Here is a 13,624-nt window from a genome sequence, read left to right as displayed (position 1 = left end):
TTTTTTCCTTTAATTTCCCTGACTTTACTGATAAAAATTTTGTTTTCCTGACATTACTGACTTTTCTGACATGTGACCACCCTGATAATGAATTTTGATTAGTGAGTAAAAATTTTAATTAAAAAAAATCAAAATTAAATTAAAATAGAAGTAAACTAGAATTAAATGGAATCAAAATAGAATCAAAATAGAATCAAAATAAAATTAAAATGGAATCAAAATAAAATTAGAATAGAATTAGAATAGAATTAGAATAGCATTAAAATATAATCAAAATAGAATCAAAACAGAACCAAAATAGAACAAAAATAAAATTAGAACAGAATTAAAATAGAATTCGAATAAAAAGAATAAAATTCGATTAAATAGAAAGGAAAATTACTTTACCTCATAACCCCAATTTCCCTGTTGCTTATTATCGACTTCGGTCTGATCCGTCGAATACTGAGGAGATTGTTGCCAATCCTGAGCAGTGTATTCCTGTTGATTATAATTTTGTTGATTCCAATAATCCTGTTGTGTTTGCTGATAATGAGAGGAATCGAGATTTGTTCCAGAATATTGATCAGTATGTTCCGTTAAACTGTAAGGTTCCTGAATATTCGAATGTTGAACCTGCCAGTCCGAGTGCTGTTGTTGTTGTTGTTGTTGTTGCTGCTGCTGCTGTTGTTGCTCCATTGGTACATCCAACATCGAAATTGGCGCCTCATATTCCCCCTGAATTTGTTGTTGACTCCAATTTTGCTGCTGAGCCTCATAATGACTCTGATTCATCCCCTGCAATTCTGGCGTCGCTTGCGAAACGTAACCAGTTTCTTGAACAATTTCTCCACTCTGAAATATCATTTAAAAAATGACCCTATTTTCTCAAAAACTTAAAATTTCTCCAAAAAATTAAAATATGTAAATTTATTAAATTAAATAAATAAATAATTTAAAATAATTAATCAGGATTGCCACGCTTTTGCTTATTTGAAATTCCCTGACTTTTCCAGGTTAGAAAACGGAATTCGCCAAAGGCGAATTTTTCCAAGGTTTTTAAAACGAAAATTATTCGAAAACATCAATAACTTCATTTTTAAATAAATAATCATTTTTTTAAAGAAATTAAGATATTCAAAAATTTGAAATTCAACAATAAGAATATTATTATAAAACTTGCTACTTTGTTATTTTAACTTCTTCAAAAATTATTTTCATCATTACGATTATTCATTTCTAGAATTTTCAACTGAAATTCTTCAATTTTTTAAAAATAATTTTTGAAAAAGTTCTTTATGAATTTTCAAATTCTTTTGTTTACAATTTAATTTTACGAAATTTCGATTATTCTGACAATTTTCAATTAAATATTTATTAGGGATTAAAAACTTCAAATAATTAAAAAAAATTACATTAAATTTACTGAAAACAATTAATTCTATAGAATTCTTAATTAAAAGTATGAAAAGTTAAAATTTTCAAAGATTTTAATTTGAAATTCATTTTTAAATCAATATTTATTAGAAAATTCTACGAAAATTCAATTATTTAACTATAAAAATAAATATTTTATTAAACAATTGAATGTTTTTTAAAATTGAATTTTCATACAGAATTTTATCAACAAATTTTTAAATGATTGAATTCTCTTGACGAATTTTAATAGAATTTTTAACAATAATTGCATTTTTCGAGAAATTTCATGTAAATTGTATTAAAAATAATTGAAATTCTGCCAAGAATTTTATTAAAAGTTATGAAAATAATTGAGTTTCGGAGAAAAATTTTATTATTTATAAAGATAATTGAAGAATTGAATTATTTTGGAAAATTTACAAAAATTCTTCTCTAAAATTCAATTATTTTCCTAAATAATAAAACTCATCGCAGAATTTCAATTATTTAAAAAAAATTTTATAAAATTTTTCGCAAAAATGTACCTAATTATTTTCATATATAATAAAATCCATTCGCTGAAATTCAATTATTTTCATAACTTATAAAATTCTGCACTAAAATTTAATTACTTTCGTAAATAAATACAATTCTTTTCAATAATAGTTGTCAATTATTTTCATAAATAATGAAATTCTTTCTAGGAAATTTATTATTTTAAAAAAATGTCAATAGAATTTTTTAAAACAATTTATTTATTTTCAATTAAAATTAAATTCCTCGGAAGAATTAAATTAGTTTGAAAAAATTACAAAAATTCTTTTGCAGAAATTCAATTATTTTCATAAATAATAAAACCCATCGCAGAATTTCAATTATTATTAAAAATTTTTGATAATATTCTTTGTCACGAATTCAATTAATTCTATAGAATTCTTAATTAAAAGTATAAAAAGTTCAAATTTTCAAAGATTCTAATTTGAGATTCATTTTTAAATCAATATTTATTAGAAAATTCTACGAGAATTCAATTATTTAACTATAAAAATAAATATTTTATTAATTGAATTTTCATAAAGAATTTTATCAACAAATTTTTAAATAAATGAATTCTCCTGATAAATTTTAATAAAATTTTTAAGAATAATTGCAAGAAATTGAATAAAAATTGTATTAAAAATAATTGAAATTCTGAAAAGAATTTTATTAAATGTTTTAAAAATAATTGAATTTCGGAAAAAAATTTTATTATCTATAATGATAATTGGAATTTTGACGATAATTTTTGTTAATTTTTAAACCTAATTGGATTTCTGTGAAGAATTTTATTAAAATTATTTTTAAAAAAATTGAATTGTTACGCAAAGAATTTCATTAAAAATTTTTGAAAATAATTTTATTCTTTAAAGAAATTTAATTAAAAATTTATTGAAAATCATACTTAAATTCTAATAAATAAATTTTACTAAAGGTTATTAAAATAATTAAATTTCTTTAATAATTTTTAATAAAATTTTGAAGAATAAGAACTTTTTTCGAGGAATTCCATTAAAATTGTATTAAAAATAATTGAAATTCAGCATTGAGTCTTATTATTTATGAAAATAATTGAATCCCAGCAAAAAATGTTATTATTCATGAAAATAATTGAACAATATATGAAAATAATTTGTAAATAATTGAATTTTTGAGAAATTTTTATTATTTATAAAAATAATTAAATGTTTGCGTAGAATTTTATTAAAATTTTTTTTAACTAATTGAATTCCTTTAGGAATTTTTATTAAAGTAGTAGATATTAAAAATCATTGAATTGAGGAAAGTTTTTGAAAAGAATTAAAATTTTGCCAAGAATTTTATTAAAATTTTTGATAATAATTGAATTTCTGAAAAGAATTTTACTACTTTTGAAAATAATTGAATTTCTGCAATTATTTGTAATTTTGCTTTAAAATTCAATTTGTTTTAGTGTTTTTAACTAAAATGCTTCTATAAATCCATTATTTTTAATAAAACTAATTAAATATATATTAAATATTTTTACTAATTTCAGAAGAATTTTAGTTTAATAATATTTCTAATTAAATTCATTTAAAATTGAAATTTTACAAAATTTTAAATCAAAATCTTTTAAAGTTCATCTACTTATGAAAATTGTAAACACAATTCTTTTAAAATTGAATTAATTTTGAAATATTTAAGTGAAATTAGATTTCAAGAATAAACTTTAGAAAACAACAATTTTCCAGGATTTCGATCAAAATTCCCTGACTTTTCCAAGTTTTTTCAAGGTTTATAAAATTCCCTGAAATTTCCAGGTTTTCCAGGTTGCGTAGCAACCCTGTAATTAATTAACAAATTACCTGATATTTGTTGACAATCTCCTCGAGTTTATTGAGCCAAACAAGATTAGCGACGTCCTCGACAGAATCCTTACAAACAGGATCGTGAAATTTAATTCTATTGCCCAAAGTATAAATTTCATTGATAAATGATATTTTATATTTTGCTGGTTCATTGGCAATATTCACCGCAATTTGTTCAATATAAAGTAATGCCTTCTCGATTAATCCATAGTCAACCATTTTCAATGCGAGGTGAAATTTGAAATTTTGCAAATCAACAATTGTAAAGCCAGGTTCACTTAAATTACGAGCGTACTCATAAATTTCCGTCAACATTATTGCATCATTGTTGATAAATTCAGAATATGATTTATGATGATTCGAACCAATGAGAACTAATTTCACTCCATTCGTGCCGTACGGTCCAAAATCGCTTTGCGCTAAAATATAGCAAAAATGCGCGGCATTTATGTCGCCTCTTGCTGCCAATGTATCGCCGAGAATTGTTATTGATCGATGATTCACTTCTGGATTTTGTGAGGCATTTGAAATTATCATTGCCAAATGGGGTCGCCAATCGTCCCAATTTGCGTCCGCAACACACTGAAAAAAATTTATAGAGAATATTTTTAGAGAGAATATTTATTTTTTTAATTCTACAATTACCTTTTTCGTGTATTTACTTATTTTTTGATATTTTAATTAATTATAGATTGATATTAATTAATCGAAACTTACAGTAACGCTCGCTGGAACTCGACCAGAATGAAGTTGATATAAAGTTTGGAGAGGATCGTTTGATGGTAAACTGTTTGCAAAACGGGTCATAACTGAGGCGTGAGTTCGTTTATCCAATTTACTAGCGAGGAAAAGAGCGTGTCCCCAAAGTCCCTCATCCATCGCGAATTCTATTTTTCAAAAAAATGATAAATTAATTAGTTACAAAAAAGTAATTAATAACAGAATATAAAAACAGACAAGAAAATTTGATAAAATTGTTACAAAAAAATAGTTAATAAAAAATAAAATTAAATAGTCAACAGGAAAATTTAAAAAAATTACTTTTAAAATTACTTTTATTTATTTGAATAAATAACATTTATTAAAATTAATAAAATTTTATTAAAATTGATAATAAAAAATAAAAGAGAATTTAATGAAATGGAAACAAATAAATAATTGATAATAAAAAGTAAAAATAAATAGTCAACGAGAGAAATCAATGAAATGGTTACAAATAATAAAAAATTGAATAGTTGACAAATTTTGAGCGATAAATATTCGGGAATAGAACAAACCTAAAGCTTCCTGTACGAGACCGTAGAGTAAAGTATTTCGAAATTCGTCCGTCAATTGATTTATTGTTTTTCGTTGTTTCGCAGTGTCTTCCTTCTCATTCGGTGTGAGTGTATCGCGAACATTTCCATCTTCCCCTGAGCCGGCAGATCTTTGCGATATGGTCGATTCACGTCTCACTGGTTCACGAAGATTTTTATTGTAGGGATATGCGTCTTTATTTCGTAGCAAAAGCGCTGCAATATCAACTCCAACGACATTCTAGAAAAAACAAATAAATAAACGTAAATTATAAATAAAAGAGAATGAAATACAAATAATAAAACGTAAATAAACAAAAATATTTTTTGCAAACAATGTCTCTGAAGTTTTTTAAATTCAAAATAAACGATAATATTTCTTTACTTCTTCTAATTTGTATCTTTTTTTGCAAAAAAATATTATTTTTTATATTAATAAAGAAAAATTAATTCTCAACAAATGTAAATGTTTAATTTTAATTATTTTTCCGTTTTGGATAGTAATATTTGTAAATATTTAAACAGAAAAAAAATTCGTTCAAAACTTTAGAAATATTGCAAACAAAAAACGTAAGAAGCAATAATAATAAATATTTTTACGAATAAAAAACGAGCGAAACAATAAAAAGAAATATTTTGCGAATGAAAAACGTGAGAAACAATAACAGGGTTTTGTTTAATTTTTAAAAAATTAATTTTGTTTTTCCCTGATTACTCCCTGATTCCCAGACAAAATTTCGACTTTCTCCCTGACCCTAAAGAATATTCTGATTCACTCTAAAAATTATTCGATATACTCAAAAAAAATGTTCTATTACATTTATTTAAGAACTTCTGTAATTATAAAATTATTCAAAAACATTCGAATAATTTCTTTTTTAAATAAATGTTTAATCATTATTATTTTTCCATAGGAATTAAGATTTTAAAACAATTTTTTAAACCTTTTGAAATTCAATAATTTTTAAGAATATTATTATAAAACATAAAGATAGCTCGATATCTTCCTGTTTTATAATAATTTAAACTTCCAAAAAAATTTTCAAGAAAAACTAAATTATTTAGAAAAATTTTAATAAAATCCTTCGCAAGAATTCAATTACTTTTATAAGTATTACAATTTTTGACATCAATTCAATTATTTAAAAGAAATGTAATAAAATTCGTTGTAAGAATTTACAGAAAAATAATAAAATTTTTCCCAGGATTTAAATCATTTTTAATACAATTTTAAATGAATTCCTCGAAAAATGTAATTATTTTCAAACATTTTTGGCAAGAATTCAATTACATTTCACAAATATTGGAATTCTTCGCTGACATTCAAATATTTTCGAAATCTACTATTTTAATAAAAATTCTCAAAAGAATTCAATTATTTTCATAAATAATAATATTCTTCACAGGATTTCAATTATTTTAAAAAAATATAATAAAAATTCGTTGCAAGACTTCAATTATTTTCCTAAATAATAAAATTCCTCACATGATTTCAATTATTTTTAATACAATTTTTAAGTAAATTCTTCGAAAAATGTAATTAATTTCAAAAATTTTTATTAAAATTCTTCAAAAAGAAATAAATGAACAATTATCAATTATTATTTTTAATAAATTTTTGCAAAAGTTTCTAGAGAATTTTCAAATCCATTTGTTTACAATTCAATTTTACAAAATTTTGATTATTCAGAAATTATTCAAATAAATATTTAAAAAATCAAAACGAAGTAATTTAAAAAAAGTCAATTAATTTTTTTCAAAATTTTTATTAGAAAATTCTACGAGAATTCAATTATTTTAATACATAAATGAAAAAATTATTGAATAAATGAATGTTTCTCAAAATTTAATTCTCATAAAGAATTTTATCAACAAATTTTTAAATAATTGAATTTTTTGACGAATTTTAATAAAAATTTACAAGAACAGACAAGAATAATTACACTTTTTTTTGAAGCATTGAATTAAAATTGTATTAAAAATAATTGAAATTCTATGACGAGTTTTATTTTTACATGGAAGTAATTGAATCTCTGTAAAACGATTTTTTTATTTATGAAAATAATTGAATTATTGCGAAGAAATTTATAAAAAAAATTTATAAATTGTTGAATTCCTGTGAAATATTTATTATTCATGAAAAGAATTAAATTCTTGCGAAGATTTTTACAAAAACTTTGTTAAATAATTGAATTCTGATTGGGAATATTATGAAAATAGTAGATATTGAAAATCATTGAATTGCGAAAAGTTTTTAAAAATAATTAAATTTCACAAAGAATTCAATTAAATTTTTTGAAAATAATTGAATGTCTGTGTGGCATTTTGTTAAATTTTTTTTTAAAATAATTGAATTCCTAAAAAGCATTTTATTATTTATGAAAATAATTGAATTCTTGCGAACGATTTTATAACATTTTTTAAAAATAATTGAATTTCCAAGAATAAATTTATTACTTTTAAAAAGAATTGAATTCTTGAGATGAAAACAATTGAATTTTGCATAGAATTTTATTAAAATGCCGCAAAATAATTGAATTTTCGGGAATAATGTTGTTATTTATCTTTAATAATTGAATTCTTTAGAAGAATTATTTATTTAAATAATTTAATTCTTGGGAAGAATTTTATTAAAATCTAAAAGAATAATTGAATTATTTAAAAAAAAACTAATTAAAATTGTATTTAAAAAAAATTGGTTTCTTTCGAACAATTTTATTAAAATATTTGAAAATAATTGAATTCCTGTGAAAAATTCTAATATTTTTGTAATTTGTAAATAGTTGAATTCCTGTGAAATTTTTATTATTTATTTATGATAATAATTGAATTTTGAAGAAAAATTTTATAATTTTTAAAGATAATTGAATTTTGACGAGAATTTTTTTAAAACTTTTGAAAATAATTAAATTTATGTAAACATTTGTAAATTCTCTAAAATTCAATTTTTCTAGTGTTTTTAATTAAAATTCTTCTACAAATCCAAGATTTAAAAAAATTATTTAAATATATATTAAACAATTAAATCAAACTAATTATAAATCCTGCAAATTTAATTTTTTCCAGCACTTTAATAAAAATCCCTGACTTTTTCCAGACATGTGGCAACTCGGAATAAAATTAAATATTTTTACGAACAAAAAACGAGAAAAATAATAAAAATAAATATTTTTGCAAACAAAGAACGTTAAATAAGTAAAATTGTATTTTATCAAATAAAAATTTAAAGTAGGCGAAAAATTACCCCATTTTGTTGAATGAGCATGATCATAAGTTCATAAAGAAGAATATAGGAAGCCCGATCCATCATGTCATTATTGCTCGCCGCTTTTTTTATTTTATTCTCGCAGTATTCGATGATGGTCTTCTTGTGTGTCACACCTCTGTAATTTAAAAAAGAAAATTTGCATATTTTAATTTCAAAAGTGAACATTATATTTTTCTATTGTATTAAAATTGCACAGTCTACTTAAGCAAGCGTACGTAGGATATCATTTTTAAAATATTATTATTTCAAATTTCAATTTCAACTACATAAAGTAATTTGAAACTTACAAAAATTGTTTTTATTTTTAATTAAAAATAAGTCATAGTTAGTTTCATTTTTAATCAATAAATTAATTTCATTAATTTAAATAATTAAAATTCTTTACAATTAGTAAACTATTAATAATTTATTTTCAAAATTCATTTAGAATTTAAATTGTATTTTTCAACAAAAATTTTTTTTTCTATAATCGAAGAATTAATTCTTGACTAAATAAGTGTTTAATTTTATTTTTCTATTTTTTATAGTAACTCTAAAAAATATTTGAATAGAAAAAAATGTCTTTAAACTTTCAAACCTTGGAAAATAGTATAAATTGAATAAATAAGTAAATAAATAAATTAGTAAAACTGATTAATTACTCTGCTAATTATTTATAATTAAATTATGATAATTGTTAATTATTATTAGTCTGATTATCTATTGGTACGAAACAAAAATTAAATTCTAGGAAAGAAATTTCACCATTTAACCCAAGAGTTTTTTTTTCTAAAAGAAAAAATAATACGCATGCTTAAATGTTCAAATGCTAATTACACTTGCTTAATTAATGGTCCAGGATAGGTTCGCAGTTCACGGGCAACTGGATCATTTTGCAAGAGATTATCAACTCTGAAAATGTCCAATTTCGCCCGTTCTCCATCAGCTGGATAAGCTGGATGCACATGAAGCAAACATCCAATTGAAAATGAGCCTAAAATGAAAAAATTATAATGTAAAAATTTTTCTCTTTTAGTCTTACTAAAGTGTTAATTGTTAAATTTATACTAATAGTAATTTCCAAAAAAAAAATGTAATTTTATTACTCTCATTTTTGAGTTAGTTTGGAATTCAATTTTTGAAAATCTATATTATTAAAAATAGAAAATAAACATAAAAATACCCTTCACGTGAGCCGTGGAAAATTTAGTTGGTGTCATGCGAGATGTTGCAATGATAGAATCATCGAATGTCGTTACTTCGCCTAAATTACGCTTTTCACTGGTGGTTCTAAAATAAAAAAAGTGTAAATTAAAATTTCAGAAAATAAATAAAATTCGACAATACTGTAACAAGCGATAAATAATTTTTTAATAATTTTAAATTTTTCAATATTTTTTTGTTTCAATTATTTTAAAAAATAATTTTAGTACCTAACATTCGAAATTAGTGGTAATTTAGTTCTTTTTAGTAAAATTTTTGAAAGAAAAGCCTTTTACACTAAAAATCTAGCGTTTCTACTTAAAAAAAGAATAATCGTAACAATTTTTTTTTTGGATTTGAAATTTTAGCCCCTTGGCTTTTCACCTATTCAAATTACGAAATAATCGCCTCCTTAAGGGATTTTTCGCGCTTTTCGCCCATCCGGCACATCCAAAACACGGCACGTACAATGCTTTATTCGGCGTTTGGAAGTAAACGCTTGGTTTCGTGAAAAATCTAATATTCAATTTAAATTAATTTAATTAACTAAAAATTGTAAATTTTTCATTTTTTAATAATTTTCATTAATTCAAAACATAATTTTACAAAATAAATTTTACAAATCAAATTACAATAATATTATAACTGTAGAAATTATTATATTTTTTTAGGAATGAATAAATGTTATTCAACTAATTATTAACTGATTATTAATGATAAATTATTAATGATAAACTAATTATAAACTAATAATTAATTAATTATCAATTATTAATTTAATAATTAATTGAATAAAATTTAGTCATTTCGATAATAAATATTTACTTATTTAAATATTTTTTTATTTAAATAATTACCTATTTATTTAAATATTCCTTTAAATGTGCATTTAATTTTTGATTTTTACTAACCTATCATCGCATGAGCTTCGACCTGAATGAACACTTGCTCTGTCCTCTGGATAAGTGGTACTGACACTGGCAGGATGCTGTTGCTGTCGTTGACTCGCATAATATTTGTGATACCATTCCATATAGGCAGTTGGATTAGTGCGACGCAAATTTTCCAAATAAAGATAGTAATTATTGTTATAATTCGATCCGTAATCATAACCCGCTCCGTAACCTGAAAATGTATCCTCCATTAATGCTCCATTCATTTTGCATTGAATTTTACTTTCATTTACTTTTTATTCAATTTAATTTCTAATTTATTGTTTATTCAATTTTATTTTGTTTTATATTTTATTATTATATTTATTAAGAAGCTATTTGATTTTAATATTTATTGTCAGACAAAAAAAATCAATATTTAATATTTACTTCTCTTTGTTGGTAAATTAAACAATTAAATTATTTACTATTTATTATTTACAGAAAAAAATTACCGTTGTAACCATAATAGGGATCTCTTGATCGCATGTAGTATTCTCGATCTCTGTCATTATAGGAAGATCTGCTTGATGGCCGTGAACTGAAACAAATAATAGTAATTTTAAAAATTTGTAAATCAATTATTATTAGTTGTAAATAGTAAATTAATCAATGGACATAAAGTTTTCTCCGCTCTCATTTTATTCGTTAGAGAATTTTATTAAAATTCTTCAAAAACAATAATTGAATTATTCGACAAAATTTATTCGAATTTTTCGAAAATAATTAAATTTTCTAGAAGAATTAAATTAAAATTGTATTGAAAATAATTGAATTGCTGTAAAAAGTTTACTATTTATAAAAATAATTGAATTCTTGATAAGAATTTTATAAAATTTTTGAAAATAATTTTTGTTAAAGAACTTAATTAAAATTGTATTGAAAATAATTGAATTCATGCAAAGAATTTTTTTACTCATTAAAATAATTATATTATTTCTAAGAGTTGTAATATTTATAAAAATAATTGAATTCTTAGGAAAATTTGTTTTTAAATTGTAAATTTAATTCAATTTTATTAAAATTGGATTAAAAATAATTAAATTCCTGACAAAAATTTTACGATTTATAAAAAAAATTGAATTCCTGCAAAAAATTTTACAAGAATTTAATTAAAATTGTATTAACAATAATTGAATTCCTGCAAAGAATTTTTTATTCTTTAAAATAATTGAATTGTTTCTGAAAATTTTAATTTAAAAAAAAAATAATTGAATTAGTACGAAGAAATTTATTTTTTATTAAAATAATTGAATTCTCAAAAAGATTTTTATTTTACTTGTAAATTTAATCCAATTTCATTAAAATTTGATTGAAAATAATTGAATTCCTGCCAAGAATTTAACAATTTTGAAAATTAATTCCATTGTTGAGAAGAGTTTAATAAAATTTTTGAAAATAATTTGTTTAAGAATTTAATTAAAATTGTATTGAAAATAATTGAATTCCTGCAAAAAATTTTTTTATTCGTTAAAATAATAGAATTTTTTCTAAAAATTTTTTTATTCATTAAAATAATAGAATTTTTTCTAAACATTTTAATTCTTAAAAAAAATAATTGAATTAGTGAGAAGAAGTTTATTTTTTATGAAAATAATTAAATTCTTAGAAAGAGTTTTTTTTAAATTGTAAATTTAAATTAAGTTTTATTTAAATTGAATTGAAAATAATAGAATTCTTTCGAGAAATTGTATTTGAAATAAGTGGATTTTAACGAAGAATTTTTTTTATTTATGGAAATAATTGAATTTCTACGAAGTATTTTATTATTTATAAAAATAATTGAATTGTTTGAAGTATTTTAATTTTTTGAAAATAATTAAATTTTGGCAAAGAATTTTGTTAATATTTTTGAAAACAATTGAAGTTTATCGAAAGATTTAATTAAAGTTTCTGAAAATAATTGAATTGTTTCGAAAATAGTTAAATTTTGTATAGGAGACCAATTAATCTTGTATTGAAAATAATTGAACTTCTGCGAATTTTTTTTTTCAATTATAAAAATATTTGAATTTTTTCGAAGTATTTTATTATTTATAGAAATTATTTGAATTGTTCAGAAATATTTCATTTTTTTGAGAATAATTAAATTTTGGCAAAAAATTTTGTTAATATTTTTGAAAATAATTGAATTGTTCGAAAAAGTTTATGAAAATTTTCGAAAATAATTGAATTTTATAGAAGAATATAATTAAAATTATTTTGAAAATACAATTCTTGCGAGAAATTATATTGGAAACAATTGAATTCCTGTGAGGAAATTTTTTTATTTATAAAAATAATTGAATTGTTTTGAAGAATTTTAATTTTTATCAAAACAATTGAATTGGTTTAGAAGTATTTTATTTTTTAGAAAATAATTAAATTTTGGCAAAGAATAATGTTAAAAGTGTATTTAAAATAATTGAATTCCTCCAAAGAATTTTTCGCGGATGATATCTCTGAAAATTTATGAAAATAATTAGAAAAACTTTTGTAATCACATACGTTCTATTGTAAGGATCATCATAATATTCCCGTCTGTAAGGATCTCTAGGATCGTAATCATCAAATTTCCTCATTGAATCAAATCTCGGTCTTCTATCGTCACGCCGTCTATCGCGATCAGGAAATTCTCTTTCCCGCGAATAACGTGGATCATAATCCCTTCCCTGACGATCACGACGTCTTAATTCCTCACGTTCACGACGATGATCTTCAATTCTTCTCCTGCCATCGCGCTCCTCAGCATCGCTTTTTGGTCTCATTCTTCTATCCGCTTCCTCACGTCCATGTCGATCCAAATCGTCACGACTCCCATGTCTGCGTTCTTCATCGCGAAAAGATGCGTTTTGACGATCCAAATCCTCCCGTGAATTGTAGGGACGATCGTAATCTCCCCGACGACGCTCATAATAATAATCGTCCTCATATTCCCGTTCACGGTCATAGCTGAAATTTAAAATTTCGATTAAATTTTCAAAATTAATTATTGACTCATAGCCATTACAGTAGTAATTAAATTTCAATTTTACTAATTGGGAGGAGTTTCAATAGTTTTCGAAATTTGGAAATCATTCTGTTTTTTAATATCTTTTTAATAGTAAATTTTTTCTATTTATTTCTTCTTTTCTTCCTCGTTTTCTTTCTTTCTTTTTTTCTTGCTTTTCTATTTTTCTCTTTTTCCTTTTTATTTTTTTTTTACTTTTCATTTTATTTCTTTTT

General features: G+C 22.1%; 1 protein-coding gene across 10 annotated transcripts in view; it reads right to left on the bottom strand.

Annotated features, from left to right (window-relative positions):
• Positions 1–13,624, bottom strand: part of LOC122507841 — a 34,128-nt gene that overhangs the window by 10,446 nt on the left and 10,058 nt on the right. For 9 of the 10 annotated variants that reach the window (XR_006302171.1, XR_006302172.1, XM_043620779.1 and 6 more), the window contains exons 6-15: positions 12,908–13,351; positions 10,876–10,961; positions 10,400–10,613; positions 9,469–9,575; positions 9,123–9,279; positions 8,283–8,421; positions 5,021–5,279; positions 4,461–4,630; positions 3,741–4,325; positions 388–834 (exon numbers count right to left, since the gene is read on the bottom strand). Coding sequence is in view for 8 of the 10 variants with exons in the window: in XM_043620779.1 (XP_043476714.1) it covers positions 388–834; positions 3,741–4,325; positions 4,461–4,630; positions 5,021–5,279; positions 8,283–8,421; positions 9,123–9,279; positions 9,469–9,575; positions 10,400–10,613; positions 10,876–10,961; positions 12,908–13,351 (2,608 nt within the window). In the remaining 2 variants the exon portion in view is untranslated. The remainder of the gene's footprint in view (positions 1–387; positions 835–3,740; positions 4,326–4,460; positions 4,631–5,020; positions 5,280–8,282; positions 8,422–9,122; positions 9,280–9,468; positions 9,576–10,399; positions 10,614–10,875; positions 10,962–12,907; positions 13,352–13,624) is intronic. The other variant, XM_043620775.1, reaches the window with a different exon arrangement.

The sequence above is a fragment of the Leptopilina heterotoma genome, unplaced genomic scaffold (genome assembly GCF_015476425.1).
Source record: "Leptopilina heterotoma isolate Lh14 unplaced genomic scaffold, ASM1547642v1 Lhet_52, whole genome shotgun sequence".
NCBI lineage: Eukaryota > Metazoa > Arthropoda > Insecta > Hymenoptera > Figitidae > Leptopilina > Leptopilina heterotoma.
The sequence above is the reverse complement of the archived record's forward strand: the minus strand, read 5'-3'. Positions and strand labels throughout refer to the sequence as shown.